Below are 19081 nucleotides of genomic sequence, written 5' to 3'. Positions count from 1 at the left end.
TCTCCTGGGCCATGGACTCTGCTGTGGTGATCCTCTGCTCTGCTCCGGTGGGCTTCTTCTTCGTCTTCTCGGCTTTGGTGGTCCTCTGCTCCGCCCTGGTGGGCTTTGTTCCCGTCTGCTCGGCTGTGGTGGGCTCCAGTTCTGCCTGCGCCACCCCGGTGGGATCCAGTTCCGCCTGTGCCGCCCTGGTGGGTTCCACTTAGAGACAAACTGTTGCTTCTGTCTCTTCAGTGAGGCAGAAAATATTTTTGATACAATTCTATACTGTGATGCAACCCTTGTGAAAAAACATGCTTAATTGTATTAAAAGTGTATGTGGCGGCGGAGGCGTGGTTTAGCGAAGTCTGCAACGGGAGATTGAATAAAGAGATGAGCGGTGGTAAGTGGTTCAGGTGAGAGACGATTAACAGCTGGGTCTCATTGCAGTGATTGGCGTGGGGAACCTTTATTTAAGCCGCACGACAACCGGAGAAGGGCGAGAGAGCTGAGGACTCATGGGGAATCAGAGCGGAGACGAGCTGGAGAAGCCTCGAAGCAGACAGCCGTAACGTAGAGTGGAAAGACATTTAAACGTGTGCGCATGTGGCGCGACTTTATTTTCTATATCTTTTATGTTATTTCAATAAATACCCACGAGCCTCAGAACGCCGACCCCGGTCTCCTTCCTCTTTGATCGTTGAACCATACTACAGTGTACTTGTTGTTTACTTCCAATATTAAAAGTATATATTTTATAAGTACATTTGCAGATAATATCATAGTTTAAAGGCCACTTAAGTATACTTAAAGAGATTACACTTTAATCACAATAGGTCTTAACATAAGTGCACTTTATAAAAATGGATAGATACAATAACATCATAAATACAATTTTTATATTTATCAATATACTAAAGCACATGTAAAATAATTGATTTTACTTTCAACTTCTACAAATCAATAATCTCAAATTACAGTTGTTAATGTACTTTAAGTGTATTACTATTTAGACTATAATATATATATATATATATATATATATATAACCTACTATGTGCATTAATGCAATTAATAAAAATAAACTTCAATACACTTTCTTATACAGTATACTCCAATAAAACTTTGAATTGTTGAAATTTTCATCAACTCCTGCTCTATAAATTCTATAAATTACATTTTCTATATAATATTTTCTGAAAGTGATGTATTTGTATGTAATAGTACCACGATTTACATCTGTGTACAGAATACTTTCAATATCATTATGCTGTTCTTAGTCACTTAAACACACATTTAAGTGCATTAATTGCAAAAAAAAGATTAATGAATCTAAACCAAATAAATTTGGATTCAAATAGCCTACATCTGCTTTCTAATATAATGAACCGGCTATAATGAACCGTAAAATCTCTGAGCAACCTGTCAAAGAATTGTAAGTCTTGTAATCGCTGTGCCAAGAGAAATCTGAATAAACCACCGAATCTTGCAGACATTGTTGAATAATTTACTATGTGCGACAGTGTCGCAGGTTTTAAATTTTTTTTTGAAGCACCCTGCCATTGGCTAGCGGACCCCCACCTGCTGTTAGCATTCCATTGACTCCCACTCATTTTGGCGTCACTTTGACAGCGAATAACTTTACATCTGAGGCATTTAAAGACTCCATTTGTCCATTCATTATTTCTTAAGAAACACGAAAATGTATAAAAGGCCCCATTACCTTATATATTTACGTTGTGGCCCCATAGAAGCAGTTTTTGTGAAAAATAGGCTAACGATTGCGTCATAATCTGCATCATAAACTCTGTTGCACAGTAGAGAAATTACCGTATGGATAGGAGGAGAAGCTCGCAGGCAATCTTTTACTGTATGAGGCAATCAGGGGGATGTGGAGGCATGAAGTCAATGGAGAAGCCTATAGAGTCTCCATAAAAGCAACGGGACAAAATTATTTAACAATGTATGCAAGATTCGGTGGGTGATTCAGATTTCTTTTGGCATAGCGGTTAGAAGACTTACAGGTTGCTCACGTGACATTTACGTCATCAAGTTAAGTTTGAGTCTGCACAGTATACTGTAAGAACTAAACATAACCACCAGTAATATTCGATTTATCAGCCACCTCTAGAAATAATGCTTTTCTTTCTTTTTCTTTTTGCATTTGAAAAGCAAGATGTTCCGTTACTGCTTGTGTTTGAAATGTAATATGTTTCTACTGCTATGGTGTAATTCATTTTTGCAAGATCAGTACAGTTTTGTTACTGAAGATACAATGTGGAGACACAGACCAGTACTGAAGAGGTGATGTTAGAAGTTAGAAGTCAGCTCATCCTGATTACGCATGACAAGCTAAAAGCGCTTAAAGGTACAGGTTGTAGGACCTGCCGCGAGAGGGCGCACTACCAAAACAATAACAATTGTGTGGTTTGACGATGCTAAGAAAGAGCATGGAATGATGGGATTTGTTGTCTTCTACTCAACCGCTGATGACCATCAATCAGACGGAAAGATAAATCATGGATTTAACGCGAGTTCAACGATTTGCGTAAATAGATTACATACAAAGTCAATGCAAAGACGCGATCAGATCCATCCTCGCACCGGTCTAGAGACGCCATGCCCCGCGTTTGGCCCCCCATAATACTAGTTTTGTTGATCGTTATAATAGCATACGTTTTCTTTAAAGATATGAATCAAGTCAACTGTCGAGTAAAACAAAAGCGAGATCGGCATCTCTTTCTAGTTGAAGTTTATCGCGAAGCTACTTCCGCAATGTCCACGACACTGTTGTCATGTGGTCTCTACGTCAGTGATTGAGGTTAATTCAGCTCTTAGGTGATGCAGATGTTGCCAAAAGTTTACACACACCTTGAAAATATATTGCTTCATTACAGTAGTAATTGTATTTTTTTATTTATTATTATTTTACCTCTCTACCCTCTTACTGCTTAAATTATTAACATTTTGCTGATACTGCAAGGTGTATATAAACTTTGGACTGCAACTGTGTCTATTGCTTTCACTCAACTTTACCATTTACAGTATTGTTCAAAATAATAGCAGTACAATGTGACTAACCAGAATAATCAAGGTTTTTAGTATATTTTTTATTGCTATGTGGCAAACAAGTTACCAGTAGGTTCAGTAGATTGTCAGAAAACAAACAAGACCCAGCATTCATGATATGCACGCTCTTAAGGCTGTGCAATTGGGCAATTAGTTGAAAGGGGTGTGTTCAAAAAAATAGCAGTGTCTACCTTTGACTGTACAAACTCAAAACTATTTTGTACAAACATTTTTTTTTTCTGGGATTTAGCAATCCTGTGAATCACTAAACTAATATTTAGTTGTATGACCACAGTTTTTTAAAACTGCTTGACATCTGTGTGGCATGGAGTCAACCAACTTTGTGGCACCTCTCAGCTGTTATTCCACTCCATGATTCTTTAACAAAATTCCACAATTCATTCACATTTCTTGGTTTTGCTTCAGAAACAGCATTTTTGATATCACCCCACAAGTTCTCAATTGGATTAAGGTCTGGAGATTGGGCTGGCCACTCCATAACATTAATTTTGGAACCAAGACTTTGCCCGTTTACTAGTGTGTTTTGGGTCATTGTCTTGTTGAAACAACCATTTCAAGGGCATGTCCTCTTCAGCATAGGGCAACATGACCTCTTCAAGTATTTTAACATATGCAAACTGATCCATGATCCCTGGTATGCGATAAATAGGCCCAACACCATAGTAGGAGAAACATGCCCAGATCATGATGCTTGCACCTCCATGCTTCACTGTCTTCACTGTGTACTGTGGCTTGAATTCAGAGTTTGGGGGTCGTCTCACAAACTGCCTGTGGCCCTTGGACCCAAAAAGAACAATTTTACTCTCATCAGTCCACAAAATGTTCCTCCATTTCTCTTTAGGCCAGTTGATGTGTTCTTTGGCAAATTGTAACCTCTTCTGCACATGCCTTTTTTTTTAACAGAGGGACTTTGCGGGGGATTCTTGAAAATAGATTAGCTTCACACAGACGTCTTCTAACTGTCACAGTACTTACAGGTAACTCCAGACTGTCTTTGATCATCCTGGAGGTGATCATTGGCTGAGCCTTTGCCATTCTGGTTATTCTTCTATCCATTTTGATGGTTGTCTTCCGTTTTCTTCCACGTCTCTCTGGTTTTGCTTTCCATTTTAAGGCATTGGAGATCATTTTAGCTGAACAGCCTATCATTTTTTCCAACTCTTTATAGGTTTTCCCCTCTCTAATCAACTTTTTAATCAAAGTACGCTGTTCTTCTGAACAATGTCTTGAACGACCCATTTTCCTCAGCTTTCAAATGCATGTTCAACAAGTGTTGGCTTCATCCTTAAATAAGGGCCACCTGATTCACACCGGTTTCTTCACAAAATTGATGACCTCAGTGATTGAATGCCACACTGCTATTTTTTTGAACACACCCCTTTCAACTAATTCAACTAATTGCCCAATTGCACAGCCTTAAGAGCGTGCATATCATGAATGCTGGGTCTCATTTGTTTTCTGAGAATCTACTGAACCTACTGGTAACTTGTTTGCCACGTAGCAATAAAAAAATATACGAAAAACCTTGATTATTCTGGTTAGTCACATTGTACTGCTATTATTTTGAACAATACTGTATAACAACTGTTCTTTAAGGAAATTTTTTTTTTTTTTTGACTTTCCTGCCTCTTTGGATAATTTTCTGTTCATGAAGAATTGTGGATGGTGTGCTGCTTCATGACATGTGAAGTTTAGTGCCGATGCTTCTGGGACATTGACAGAGAGCAAGTTAATTTGGTTTTTTTTTTTTTTTTTTTACTTGCATTCACTATTGCTGGAGTATGATTTCAGAAGAAAACTTTCAGTCCTGTTTAATGTTGGTGCTAGTAAAGGTTTGAGAACGTCTCCGGTTACTATCGTAACCTCGGTTCCCTGAGAGGCGGGAACGAGACATTACGTCAGCTAAGACGTATATGGGAACTGTATAAAATCCCGCCGTGAGAGCAGTGAAGATAAGCCCTGAACGGAGTCAATCACCCTCACACAAGCAGTACAGTTCTAGCCAATGGCCGTGTCGCTAAGAGTGCTTGCATCTGATAGGCGGAACTAGGCCAATGAGACATCTGCTCCGACCCTAACAAAATATGCATAACTTCAAGCAACATATCGAAATCTGCACTAACCAGGGCAGACACAAAGCAATAAGCACTCAAGCATGAGAGTTAAACAGAGTCGACGGCGTTTGCGGTGACTGCTGCATAAACCATTTAAACCATAACACAGAGTTAGCAGCCATGGTAACCACTGTATAGCTGGTTATAACAGCTTTAATGAATAAAAATTTAACTCACCGAAAAACATGTGACGCTACAGAGGGTACATCCAGCTTGTAAAACCTGGCGATTGTGTTCTGGGAAGACCAGCCAGCAGCAAAACATAAATACTGGACAGACATACCTCTAGACCAGGCCCATCAGGAAGCATATATAATGTCCTCGCAGAATGAGCTCTGATGTTGAGGGGGTAATCCTTCCCCTGGCATTTGATAGCGTCCACGATCCAGTGAGAAAGTCTCTGTTTAGAAACAGCACGTCCCTTATTACATCCACCAAGCACACGAACAGCTGGTCCGACTGACGAAAGGCGGCCGAGCAATTCATATACATCCGTAAAACCAGGGTCCTGGCGCTCTGAGCATCAGCGTCACGCGAGGCTGACGGCTCAACAGATAAGGCGGGCAGGGAAACAAAACGGTGTATAGAGTGACTTAGAAACGAAACCCGGTCTCGGCCGGAGAATGACATTACAGTCGCCAGGCCCGAAACCAATGCAATATCGTTCACCAAACACTCACGAATTCTCCAAGGCACTTCGCTGAGGCGAGAGCAAGAGGCAAGGCAGTCTTCAGGGAAGCTCCTTAACCACAATCGAAGCTAATGGCTCGAACGGTAATAAGAGATAGAGCCCTCAAAACTAGAGCGAAATCCCACGGCGGCACGGAGGGCGGCCATGAAGTACACAATCGACTTGCTCCCCTGAGAAAACTGAATACCAGAGCGTGCTTACCGATCGTTTACCCGTAACCGGGGAACGAAAGCGGCAATAGCGGTCACATACACCTTCAGCGTGGATGGTATCAAACTCCCGCTATCCAACTGTGCTGTAGAAAGCGCAAACATCCGACACGGAACAGGTCCCCGGGTCAATAAAAATGTTCTCGCACCATTTTGTGAAAACTCACCACTTCTGCGCGTAGCAGCGAATGTTTGATGATGCTCGCGTCTCAGTAAGTGTGTTATGCACTCGTCAGTGCAGAGAGTCCCGCTCATTAGGGTCCCCGCAGCGGCCACACATGAAGGTTCCACAGCTCGGGGCTGGGGTGCTATATTGTGCCATTCGCCTGAGACAGCAGGTCCTGCTTGAGGGGGATTCGCCATGGGGGAGCCATCAGTAACTCTCTCAGGTCCGCGAACCAGGGCTGATTCGGCCAGTTCGGGGCCACGAGTATAACTGATGCTTTCTCCTCCCTGATTTTGCACAACACAGGCAGAATCTTCACAGGAGGGAATGTGTAAGCCTGGCTTCCGGCCAGCGCGATGTCAGAGCATCTCCCAGCAGGGGGAGTGAGATAGCAAACGTGTTCTCGCTCGTGGCAACAAATCCACTTCCTCCCTCCCAAATCATTAGATCTGATCTTGGGTGAAGCCAACATCTCCTTGAGGAATCCCGTTCCTCAAAAGCATGCTCACTCCACGGTCCAAAGTACCGGGGATGTGCGACGCTCCTATGGAGATTAAGTGTCGGTCCGCCCACAACAGGAAACTCGCTGCCTGTTTGAATAGAGCTCTGGAGCGCACGCCGTCCTGGCGATTTATGTACGAGACCACAGACGTGTTGTCGGTTTGAATCAGTACATGTTTCCGCTCCAATCTCGACCGAAAGGCTTGCAGGGATATTAGGACACCGCTTCCATTATTCCAAACGGTTTATGTGTCACCTTCTCTGTGACTCCGACCACAGGCCCAGACGCACTGCTCCCCAGCCTAGATTCGCAGAGAAAAGAACTCCTGGGCTGAACATATCCGGGCTGTTCCACGGTCTCAGAGTGCTGACGCAACTGTGAATGACCGTAAGTGCTTGTGGACCGAAGACCACGCCCTCGGCGGAACTCGAGTTATAGCCAAAACTGTAGCGGCCGCAATGTAGCAGACCCAGATGGCACACTGAAGAAGCCGCCGCCATCAGTCCCAGAAGCCTCTGAAATTCCCTCAGTGCAAACGACCTGCCCAGTCAGAAACAGCGCAGAGTCGATTAAATGCTCTAGAGAGAGATGGGCTTGTATCGCCATCGAGTCCAAACATATTCCCAGATATGTTACAGTCCGACTCGTAAAAACACGCTCTTCTGCATATTCACACGCAGTCCCAGCGTATCCAAACGGCGAAGCATTGTTTCCACGTGACTGATAGCACATCTCTTGAGTGGGCTAAAATCAGCCAATCGTCCAGATAATTCAACATGCGCATTCCGCTCGATCTGAGGGGAAATTTCGCTCATTCGCTCTATCGCTCTCTCTCGAGCAGACTGAGAACTTCCTGTCGCAGAACAGGACGGTTTTGGGGCAAAGTCAGTGACGGGACCACGCCATTGAAGCGGGGAGGTCTGCGTTTGAATTGGAGAGAATATCCGTCGTGAATTATTCCCAGTATCCACGGTGAAACGCCCGGGATAGCCCTCTTACCGTCCATGAGATGACACGGCGGACGCGTTACGTCTACAGCCACTGATGGCTTCTTTTAATCAGGGCCCCGCCCCCGCGAGGCTGGAAGCACTGGCGGGAGGGCGGGCCATGGTGTGACACTCTTGCGCCATCGTGAGGCCATTATAATCATGGACTGTGGCTCTGCGCTGTTTGAGACAGGGCGAGTGACACAACGTTGGGTGCAAGAATTTGTATATATGCTTCCTTAGTACAATTTTTACTCACAAAAACATCATTTAAACAAATATAGCAATTGTCACCCATAGTGATGTGGGGGACATGATGCATATGTCTTTGTGGTGTTGGCACTCTCGCTCCTTCGCGAGGCCATTATAATAATCGGTTGTGGCTCTGCACTGTTCTGAGACAGGGCGAGTGACACAGAGATGAGTGTAAGAGGAAGTAAAGCTCTTTTGTTTTTTTTTAGGTGTGTGGTAACAGTCTCCTAGACGGGGGGGCCGCCGTTTGCCTGAAACACCTTGAGTATTGCCCTGGCATGAAGAGCAGAAGCTGCACTCGCTCTTTCTAGACTGTGGTCCGGACCAAAAGCAGAGGGAGACGAGCACTTGCGTGATATGGCCTTCGTAGCAGAGTGGGTGCCCGCCGATTGGGGTGCAGCCCACGATTTCACCACGAGCTCTTGCATGCCTAAATGCCATCTGGTAGCAGCTCGACTGGAGGAGCCACGAGTCTAGTTACCTATCACAGGCTCGTCATGTGCGTTGCAAACGAGACTCAGCTCCGTGACGACCTTTCCGAAGACCCTGACGAGCTTCTCCTGGAGGTCTCAGGGCCCTCTTGGTCGGGGCGGTCCCACTGAGAGGCCCAAACCTTTTTCGACGTCGAAGCGACATGGAGTCGTTCTCCTCGCCAGCTCCGAAGAGGACGAAGTTCGCGGAAGCTATAGTCCACCACGCCGACGTCAAACTCGTCTTCGGGCGGGGGAGGGCCCACCAGCGGCTCGCTGGCGGCAGTGGGCCTCATTCCCGCCGTCCTCCGAGCCACTCTGGCTCTGAGGGCGCGCACTGGCAGCTCGGTACAGTGGGCGCAAGTGTGGTCCGTCTGAGAATCCCAGGCAGGTCACACAGAACTGGTGAAGGTCCGAATCTAGCATTAGCAGCCATCGGATGCGGAGAGGAAAAACAGGGTGAGTAGTCCTCTATTGCAACTTCCACGATGACTTAGATAAGACTTCTAGCGTGAAGAAAGAGATTCTGACGTAATTTTCGCGCCCATGCATTTTATACTGCACGCTTACCCGCCAGTATTTGCATGCTTCGCGTCAATTGGCCAGCTGTCCCCAGCTGGCGTTAGCCAATAAGATTTCAGTGAAAGTGGAGAAGGGAAGAGTTCCCATATACGTCTTAGCTGACGTAATGTTGAGTTACCGCCTCGAGAGGGAACTAAAGGCCTTGTTTCACAGACAGGGCTTAGACTAAGCCAGGATCATAGTTCAGTAAGGACATTTTAAGTAATTTTCCTTGACAAGCTTCAGAAAAAACATTACTGGTGTGCACCTTGAGACAAAACAAAGCACTGGTATTTTTAAAGATCAGTCAGTGCAAGGTTTTATTAGTTGAAACAGCTCAGAATTACATTTTAGTCTTGGGCTGGTCTTAAGCCTGATGGTCTGTGAAACCAGGGGTACAAGTAACCCACTTTGGTAATGTTTTACAATAAGGTCTCATTTGTTGTACATGGATAGGTAATTTTCTTTCTTCTTTTTTTTTGTATTAAATGTAATTTGGGTGATAGTAATCCTATATGTTACGGGGACTATATAAACGTATAGTAATACCAATAAATTTTATCCTTGTGGACATTTTTAGGTCCCCAATGAGGAAACCGGTTTACACATCTTACAGAATGATGTTTTCCATGATGGTGAAATTAGCATTGTTCTCCAGACTTCAAGGGAGTTGAAGTGTTGTAACTGTATAGTGTTGGGCTTTTCTTGTGCATCAGCAAAAAGCATTTTTGTGTTTGTTTTAGAGATTGATTTGTCAATAAATGTAAAGGGTTTACCATCTTGTGTTTTTGCTTTGAGTGTAACTAGATTATTATTATTTAATATACTAAATTTCAACCTTTCAACTTAAGTATAGTTCACATCAATTGCTTATTCAGAAGTACATATTTACCATATTTCAAATCACATATAAAATATTCTAAAGTCCCACTTAAGTGGTTCAAAAATATCACTCAAAAGTTCAACTTTTTGCAATTAATGTAATTTTAAATTGTAATATATTTGAAATTAATTACAAATAATGTTATTTTCTCATCTTAGAGCATCCAGTATGAGTTCTCTAAAAATATCAAAGGATTCACAGAGAAGCACTATTTTTCTTTTGCTATTTGAGCAAATGAAAATGCAAAAAAACATATTTGTGGTTCTTTCCTATTCACTGTTCTCAAAGTTTACCCAACTATGACACCTTCCACTGCTGAGAAAATTGGAAATGTGAAAAAGGTTTATTAAGCTACATACAGCTAGCTTGAGACTTACCAATTTCTTAAAATATCCTGTGTGAATTAACCCAATCAGTGACCTCCATTTAGAACAGGAAAAAAAAATTAACTATTGATTGCACTGTAAATAAAATTTTAATAAAATTTGTAATTGAATTTAGTAATTTAAATTGTATTATTTTTGAGGTACATGAAATGTGTTTTAAAGTTGGAAGATGTTTGAGTCACATTTATTTGTTTACTGATTTGTCAAGGCATAAATGTTTTATTTTTTGTTTATAACAGTATTAACATTGATGTTTCCATGAATGGGATTGTGATGCACAGTATTATTTAAGGTGATTATTTATTCGTAACTATGGATATTGTTGTTATCAATAAACAATGTTTGTATGCATTTGTTTTCAATAATAGCAGGAAAAATAAACTAGTGGGAGGGGTGGAGGGTGTAAATATTAAAGAACTGAAATAAGGGAAATGGCGCCTTGAAGCACCCAATTAAGGTGGTTCCTGGACATCCTAATAAAAGGGTTCCTGTTAAAGGTTCCTCAGAGAACCACCCCATTTAGAACAGTGCCTAGAGCCTCTACAGAGGGTTCTGTCAGTGTGCAAAGAGAAGAACCCAAAAAGTTGCCTCCAGGAACCTTTAGTTTTTACAGGCACCTGATGCAAGAATAAGCATGTGACAAATTCCAGATTATTCAGGGGACTATAATACCCTACACACTCAAACACTCAGACTCCAGCACTGCTCAGTGAACCCTCATGCCTGACAACCCGCTAGTCTTTCAGATCGGACGCTGAATGGCACGTCACCTTCCTCTGCAGGGGAGCAATCGGCTCGGGGCTGAAACTGCCCTGCCAAGGTCCACTGCCTGTGACAATGAACCAGTGTGCATTTGTGAGAGACTGATGTCACACTGAAAGCATTCAGATTCACCCCCTCATGAATTAATATTTGTTCAGTTACAGCCAGTGCTTTGGCCCTGCCATCTCCTGCTGAGAAGGGAATTCACAAGGATAGGGAAGTCCTAATCATTTGTGCCCTAGATTAAGAGTGTTGCAGAGGGTATAATAAACGCGCTTTATAAAGTAAAGCACGTGAAAATTGTTGCAGGACTTTCCACAGTGAGCTTGACAGAAAAATGAAAATAGATTATTCTTTAAAGGTATACTCCACTCAAAAATATTCATAATTTGCATAATTTCAAACTGGCTTACATTGTTTCTTCCATGGAACACAAAAGCAGATATTTTGACAATGTTGGTAACTAAAAATTTTGGTCCCACTGACTTACATTGTATGGACACAATAATACAGTGAAGGTCAATGGGAACCAAAACTGATGGAATTCCTACATTTTACAGTAGATCTTCTTTTGTGTCCCGATGTAGAATTCAAGTCATTCAGGTTTGGAATGACATGAAAGGAAGTATAAAAAGACATAATTCAGATTTTGGGTCAACTATCCCTTCAAAGGGATAAGATTAAACAATGCATTTCTCTGTCCTCCTCACAATCACAAATTTGTTCATTAATTGTGGACTGGAAGATAGCAACAGCCAAAATATTAATCTAACTAACTATTATATATATGTGATTTTTTTTTTTTTTTTTTTTTTTGACAGTGCTCAAAGGAACAATTTATCAAAATTAAAGAGCATCCATGTTTTTCAGTTTTGACAGCTATATAAAAGTTTCACGCAACCTTTATTTAAATACACAATTACGGCAAAGCAAAAAAGAAAAAAAAAAAGCAGCTGAAAAGCAAAAGGGAGCTGATGTTATTGAAAATATGAGAGCCTACATAATCACAATTTTGTAAATGTTATATTTTACCCAGGTTTTACAATTTCCCATCCCACTGCAGTCGCCAGTCCATCGCCAGCTTTAAGTGCACTTCTTGGTGAGGCTAAAAAAGGCGTCTACGCTGCAAAAACGCGAGCAAGACGCGCGTACAGCTATACCGCGAGCGTTTTGTTCTGCCGCGTCTCGTTATAATTTTATAATAACACTACCTGCTTTCTTAAAAACTGAAGTCAGCAGGTAAACGCTTTTTGTATTCGACTACAAGTATCACTAACTAGCTCTCGAAAGTCACCGAGCAGAGATCTTATATAACAGCCGTGAAATGTTAAATCTTCTCGTCTTTTTAGTCCTGAAACTTCAGTTGCTTTGTGTACTTTATATTACGCCCCCTAGTGCGTCAAGATACACACCTAAACTCCTGTCAGATTATACTTTACATGTCCAAGGGCACAATAAAGCTCTTTTGGGGGAAAAAAAACGAATGTCTATAGATTTAGTTAAATACGTGTTTACAAGTAGCCGACGCAGGCAGATCAAATGGTGCTCAAGCTTGGCACCTTATAAAAGTTAAATACAAGACAGCTTTGATTTACTTTAAATATGAGAAGAAAAAAAAAAAAAATCACAGCTACAGTATGTAAGCAATGCTTTCCTGATTTCCCCTGGACAATTTTCATTATTAATTTAACTGAATGCTGCAACTGAGCAATCAGAATCAAGTATTCAACAAAAGGCATGTATTGTAAGTAATTAATTATACAAATCAATTACATATTTATCTTAAATATAACTATAATCAATGTCTTAAAATAAAATATAAGTCTGAATCCATTATTTATTTGTTTTTATTTTATTTATTTTTTTTGGGGGGGGGGGGGGGGGGGGGTTAACTGGATGTAAACAAAATGTGCACATTAATCATTGCTTGTTGTCACTCATAACACAGTAATGAGGTCACAATGAGATGAAAACATTGGAAATTTGTTCTTTATTGTTTTTATTCTTTTATTTTAAATGGATCCTCTTTTCCGGCAGAAAATAAGAACCCCACCATTAGGTGAATTAATGTCATCAAGAAAACTTTTTTTTTATATATATATATATAATTCTGGAGAAATTAACACAAACATTAATTCAATCAGATAGTTGTTAACATTCAGACACAACATTTTCGACGTGCATGTACACTTTTTAATATTAGCTAATTTGCTTCTCATTTGCTTCATTCCTTATGGTCAAAACCTTTAACAAACTTTTTTTTTTATTCAAAGTCAAAATTGTACTTATAAAGGTTTAAAGTATTCGGCACTTCTGAATGATTGGCAGTTTTTCCTCTTAGGTTAAATTACAAGAATATTTATACTTTAGAAAGAGCCACCACAGTGAAACGGAGCTCCTGGGGATCACGTGCCATGAACTTCTTGCAGACCTCTGCAGAATCCTGTAGGATCAGGCAAAACATATACCAAATGCATAAAAATGGGGAGCCAATCCACAACGGTTTACAATAGCTACTTTTACATGGAACTAATCCGTTAGTAATCAAACTGATGGCTCAATCAGACTGGAAATCCTTCATGTTAACACCACAAACGATTCGATTGAGCTTGATCTGAACGAAATTTTGATCAGATTGAAAGGGGTTGTGTAGACCTTTTTGAATCTAATTGAGAGGACACTTGACCGGATTGAAAATGGAAACTGTTAAGTACAGTGCACGTGCCGTGACATAGAAATGGCGTAATGACATGTGATGCCATAAGTGTCAAAAAATGACTGTCATGTTATTCTAAATTTCTCCTTCCACTCACTGATTGTAAAGTGGAGCAGAATAACATCACATCAGTCCTCCGTTCTTACTCTCATCCACAGACGGCTTGTTTTAGAATAGAGTTTACTGCTAAATCAATATAAGCAGCATGGCTAAAATCTTCATGTACTCCTTGTCTCCTATACTGAACAAAATTATAAATGCAACACTTTTGTTTTAGACCCCATTTATCATGAGCTGAACTCAAAGATCTAAGACTTATTCCATGTACACAAAAGGCCTATTTCTCCTAAATATTGTTCACAAATCGGTCTTAATCGGTGTTATTGATCACTTCTCCTTTGCCGAGATAATTCATCCACCTCAGAGGTGTGGCATATCAAGATGCTGATTAGACAGCATGATTATTGCACAGGTGTGCTGTAGGCTGGCAACAATAAAAGGCCACTCTAAAGTGTGGATTATCTCGGCAAAGGAGAAGTGCTCACTAACACAGATTTAGACAGATTTGTGAACAATATTTGAGAGAAATAGGCATTTTGTGTACATGGAATAAGTCTTTGAGTTCAGCTCATGAAAAATGGGGGCAAAAACAAAAGTGATTCATTTAGAAGTTTATTCAGTGTAATTAGGACCAGAAATAGATAGATTTTAAGTCTGCTCTTTAAAACAGAAAATAAGTGATGGTAGGAGAATAGTATGTACAAACGGTGGGAACCTGTATATTCACACAGTATACACGTCAAAAGATCAAATTTGATTTTTAGCTTGTGACACAGAAATGTTTACATCAACACTACATGTAAACATTACGTTCTGATTTATCATGTTGTCATTCTGACTGAAACAAAAGGTATCCATGTATATTGCTAGAGATAATCTTAGCCCAGGAATGAGAAAAATCCCACCTCAAGAAATGTGTCCTCTGTTGTTTTACCATGAACAATAGGAAAAGGTTTGCGTCCATCTGAAACATGAACAAAATATGAACATCTGTGATATCTCCCTTCATAATGCTGCACATGATAATAATGTATAAATGCTGATACTGTATATCTCAAACTTTTGTGAGACAATTTCCTAAAACAATTACAAAATTACATTTACCTACCCAATTCATATAAATGTCCCTCAACATTTACAAAGGCGATAAAATGCAAATCCACTTTTTCGTCTAAACTTGGGGCCTATAAGGGTGAGCAGAGTAAATAATTAGCATGATATAATTTTTCTGACACTGGAACAGCAATAAAAAAACAGAAAAAAAAAACAGAGATCCAACACTATAATAGCTCTCAAAATTAATGAAGAATTAAGAGAGCATCTCAGTCCTATAAGGAAGTTAAAGCGACGTGACATACAGACAAGTATGGGGACCCATACTCAGAATTCGTTCTCTCCAAAGTGCGCACACACACACACACACACACACCGTGAACACACACCTGGAGCAGTGGGCAGCCATTTATGCTGTGGCGCCCGGGGAGCAATTGGGGGTTCAGTGCCTTGCTCAAGGGCACCTCAGTCGGGTACTGCCAGCCCAAGACTCAAACCCACAACCCTAGGGGGTTAGGAGCCAAACTCTCTAACCATTAGGCCAGTTTTCCCCCACCTAGATTGGAAATGTCTTAAATGTTATACTGTAGGTAGATGTGACTGCAACAATAATTCTTGCAGTTGCCAAGTTCAAAATGATCTAAAGTGAGAATAGGATAGTAGCTCACAAGCCATTTAGATAGATTGTGTTGATTGAGTAGTTGAGTCGGGCAAAAAAAAAAAAAACAGAAAAATTTGTAGGCCAAGACTTGATTTTGTTCATTGGGAATTGATTGGGTCATTGTATATTTAAAGTGAAAAGTGAAGTGACGTGACAAAGCCAAGTAAATAACTCAGAATTCCATACTCAGAATTCGTGCTCTGCATTTAACCCATCCAAAGTGCACACACACACACACACAGCAGTGAATACACACACCGTGAACACACACCCGGAGCAGTGATCTTTTCTGCAATCTTATGTGAGTGTCAGGTTGCAGGAGGCGAGGCATTATTTTCTCATCCTCTCACCTGTGCACACATCATCAAATATGTTTTTGCAAGGGTGAAGAGAACTTAATGGTTTTGATTAAAGAGAAAAAAATTGCATTTATATATTTAATTTATATTATTATTATATTTTTTTCAATAAGGATTGTCAAGTTTGATTTTATCTGCCTCAGACATCCCAGATATACAAAATCTGTAGTGTTAATATATGGGTCCAGAATTAATTATTAAATAAACAAGCTGGGCCTCTTTGCCTCTATTTTTTTAAAGAAACTGTCTATCAAGGATTAACATACCAATATCCACAGCATGTTCCAATTTGCAAAATTCTGTTACTTCAACATTAACAAAACAACATTTCATGGAAAATTCATCAATGGGAATAAACTAAAATACTCTGTACTGTTTTGGATGTTTTATAAGCAATTGCTCTGTATTTAGCAAATACAAACCTCTGTTTGTCCTTCCTGGGCGCTTGACTCATGTGTTACTCGGATACTCTGAAATCATAAAAAATATCAGTACTATGAAGAAAAGTTTAGTTCGGTTAATTCCTTCAGAGGCCATTTAGTTGCAATAAATATATACTATTTTATCACCTCATCTTTTTCAAGGAAAGCTGCCTTTTCTTCTGGGCTCATCTTTGCAGACTGCAGTAAAAATGCCTTAAGCGGTGAATTAGGCTCTGTCAAAAAATTTAATCAAAGTCATGCCATACCACACTAAAGTACACCAACTAATATTTTTCAAAACAGAGGAAATCACTGCAAAAAATAAAAAATAAATAAGAAATACTGATACTTACCAAACTCCAGACACCTTTGATTGTTTGCCACAGCATGAATCAGCCCTATTGTACCACAAGCATTGCCGATGGTTTGTTTCATGAAGTAAACATCCGAGGAAATCTCTTGTCCTTGCGACTTAATTCTTGCCTCCTCCTCCTGTCTAAATGTTTCATACTACATTGAGGAAACAAAAATATTACAAAATTTTAATTGACATGAAATATCACTTAAAGGTCCACTAAGCAATTTTGAAACACCACTGTGTCAGACAGAGTCCCAAAACACACTTGCAACCAATCTCCAGCGATGGAGAAACTCATGGAGCAGAAGAGAATAGGACACCAAGGTTACTCTGTTTCTTTTTTATATGTGAGGCACATTGATTTTGCTTTTCCACAGAACTTTTCTGTGTTGCCTTCTACTTGAATATGCTGTGGCCAGCAGGCATAGCAGACTCCTCCATCATCACTGCCGGGGTTGTGAACGTACATAATAGGGTGAAGTCCTGTTGGGTATGATCGTGTTTTTTTTTTTTTTTATGCTTTAGTTTCAAGTATCAAAATCATTTGTCAAAATTAAACAAAACCTACCTAACCTACTCCTCCAGGAATAGTTACATACAAAGATAGAATTAATTCATTTAATAAAAAATAAAATAAATAAATGAAAACAAATAGTATTAACATAAGAGTCTAAGTTTATGGCCACAGGACTGTGTAACAATTTTTGTCACACCCTGAGTCATGCTGAAACCTAACTACCCTCATATATATATATATATATATATATATATATATATATATATATATATATATATATATATATATATATATATATATATATATACAAATAAATAAAGCATTCACAAGTTTTTATACTCTTATGGTTACAAACACTAATTGCATAACCACAAAATGATTATTGGTAAACTATCACTTCACACCAACTGAACAAAATGCTCAAACCATCATAAATATCATTAGAAATGATGGTGCAGCAAATTGAGTTGCATCATTTCATTTTGGGTTATGGTGAAGAATGAACCTCATGATGAGTTTCATTCTTATTTCATTCTTATTTTCTTATTTCCATTTTATATAGAACAAATCTTTAGTAAAATAATTCAGCACTTTAAATATATATATATATATAAAGGAAATTACCATTTTATGTCAAATAAAGAAAGAGCCTTACATAAAAATAAAATCTATAAAACTATGATATGATATAATTTGCAAGTTCAGCCAGCAACAGCTGTATCCAGTTGCAACTTCATCATTTATAAACCATCATTTATAGACAGGCATCTATAAATAGAGAGCTTGTTTGTTGACAAAGTCAATATGTGTATAAACTGCAGTCATACCTTCTCTGTTATAGGAAAGAGCAAAAGTACAGCACACACAGGCCTCGGCACCAAACTGAGAACTTCAGCTTCCAAACCGTACACATCCCCAAACTGCCAGGTGGGTACCAAGCCAAGCTGCCGTAAGAACTTAACAAACGTATAACACAACACATACATATTAAATTTAAATCATATATCAAAAGACTAGTAAAGGTTAGATTAAGTTAGAGGCACACAAGGGCCTACACAATTCATATCGTTTCTATTTAAACATATCAGCAATAAACTAATGTGGAACATAAACTACATTTAACATTAGTACAACAGTGCGGTTAAAGACAGATATTTAGCGAAGTATTGCTTATAAACATAATAAACCAATGTCGATGCAATTAGCTTTATCACAGACGTGCTTTAATGAACCTGATTCATTCATTTGGCACAAGTTTTGAATCCTAGACACACCCAGACAGAAGAGACCTGTACTCACTTGGTTCATAACCTGTAAAGAAGACACAGAACACAAAACAGTATCATATAAAATATTACGTCAAAAACATAGGAAGCAGCTTACCGTTTCTGCTAAAAGATGCCTATGAAAAAATTAGCCCATGAACGATATAAAGTTGGATTGGCGACAAAAGATCGTGAGAAACCCATACCTCTGGGTTGGCTTCAAGTGGTAACCAGCGCTGGCCCTCCATCTCAGATTAAGCCCTGTCTGATATCCTAAATAAAAAAGAGGATATTGCTAGCTGGAGCAACAGTGTGCAGACGCTTTGACAGTTGAGAGGAAGTTCAATGGAATATAATGTGAGTGTGTGTGAATTCAGCGACTGGCGTAAAACCGGAAGTGAAGGCTCATATTCCAAAATAAAAGTATCCGCTTCATCGTCTGAGAAACGCTCTCTTACGATGTTTAGTTTCACGAAAGTACAGTATTTGATGCTCTGACCATGGTTACATGCAAAAATATTTTTATATTATAGTCTATATTGTGCTATTCTGAAATACACATAATACCCTCTATTTTTGTTTTATGTCAGTTGTTTTGTTTGTTGTTGTTTTTTCTAAAACA

The 19081-nt window shown here is 39.7% G+C and overlaps 1 protein-coding gene across 2 annotated transcripts; it reads right to left on the bottom strand.

Moving 5' to 3' along the window:
• Nucleotides 1-13030: 13030 nt before the first annotated feature.
• Nucleotides 13031-18839, bottom strand: LOC113053348 (ubiquitin carboxyl-terminal hydrolase isozyme L3-like). 2 transcript variants are annotated; one of them, XM_026218288.1, is made up of 9 exons: nucleotides 18666-18839; nucleotides 18494-18505; nucleotides 18022-18150; nucleotides 16673-16829; nucleotides 16467-16552; nucleotides 16320-16367; nucleotides 14933-15008; nucleotides 14730-14788; nucleotides 13031-13491 (listed from the first exon to the last, which is right to left on the bottom strand). In XM_026218288.1, exons 1-9 carry the CDS (start codon nucleotides 18705-18707, stop codon nucleotides 13408-13410), a joined length of 693 nt encoding a protein of 230 aa, XP_026074073.1. In that variant the 5' UTR covers nucleotides 18708-18839; the 3' UTR covers nucleotides 13031-13407. The 2 variants fall into 2 exon arrangements, with proteins under 2 accessions (XP_026074073.1, XP_026074074.1); XM_026218289.1 differs by lacking the exons at nucleotides 18494-18505; nucleotides 18666-18839 and adding an exon at nucleotides 18427-18489.
• Nucleotides 18840-19081: the final 242 nt, after the last annotated feature.

This window comes from Carassius auratus, chromosome 34, assembly GCF_003368295.1.
Source record: "Carassius auratus strain Wakin chromosome 34, ASM336829v1, whole genome shotgun sequence".
Lineage (NCBI taxonomy): Eukaryota > Metazoa > Chordata > Actinopteri > Cypriniformes > Cyprinidae > Carassius > Carassius auratus.
The sequence above is the reverse complement of the archived record's forward strand: the minus strand, read 5'-3'. Positions and strand labels throughout refer to the sequence as shown.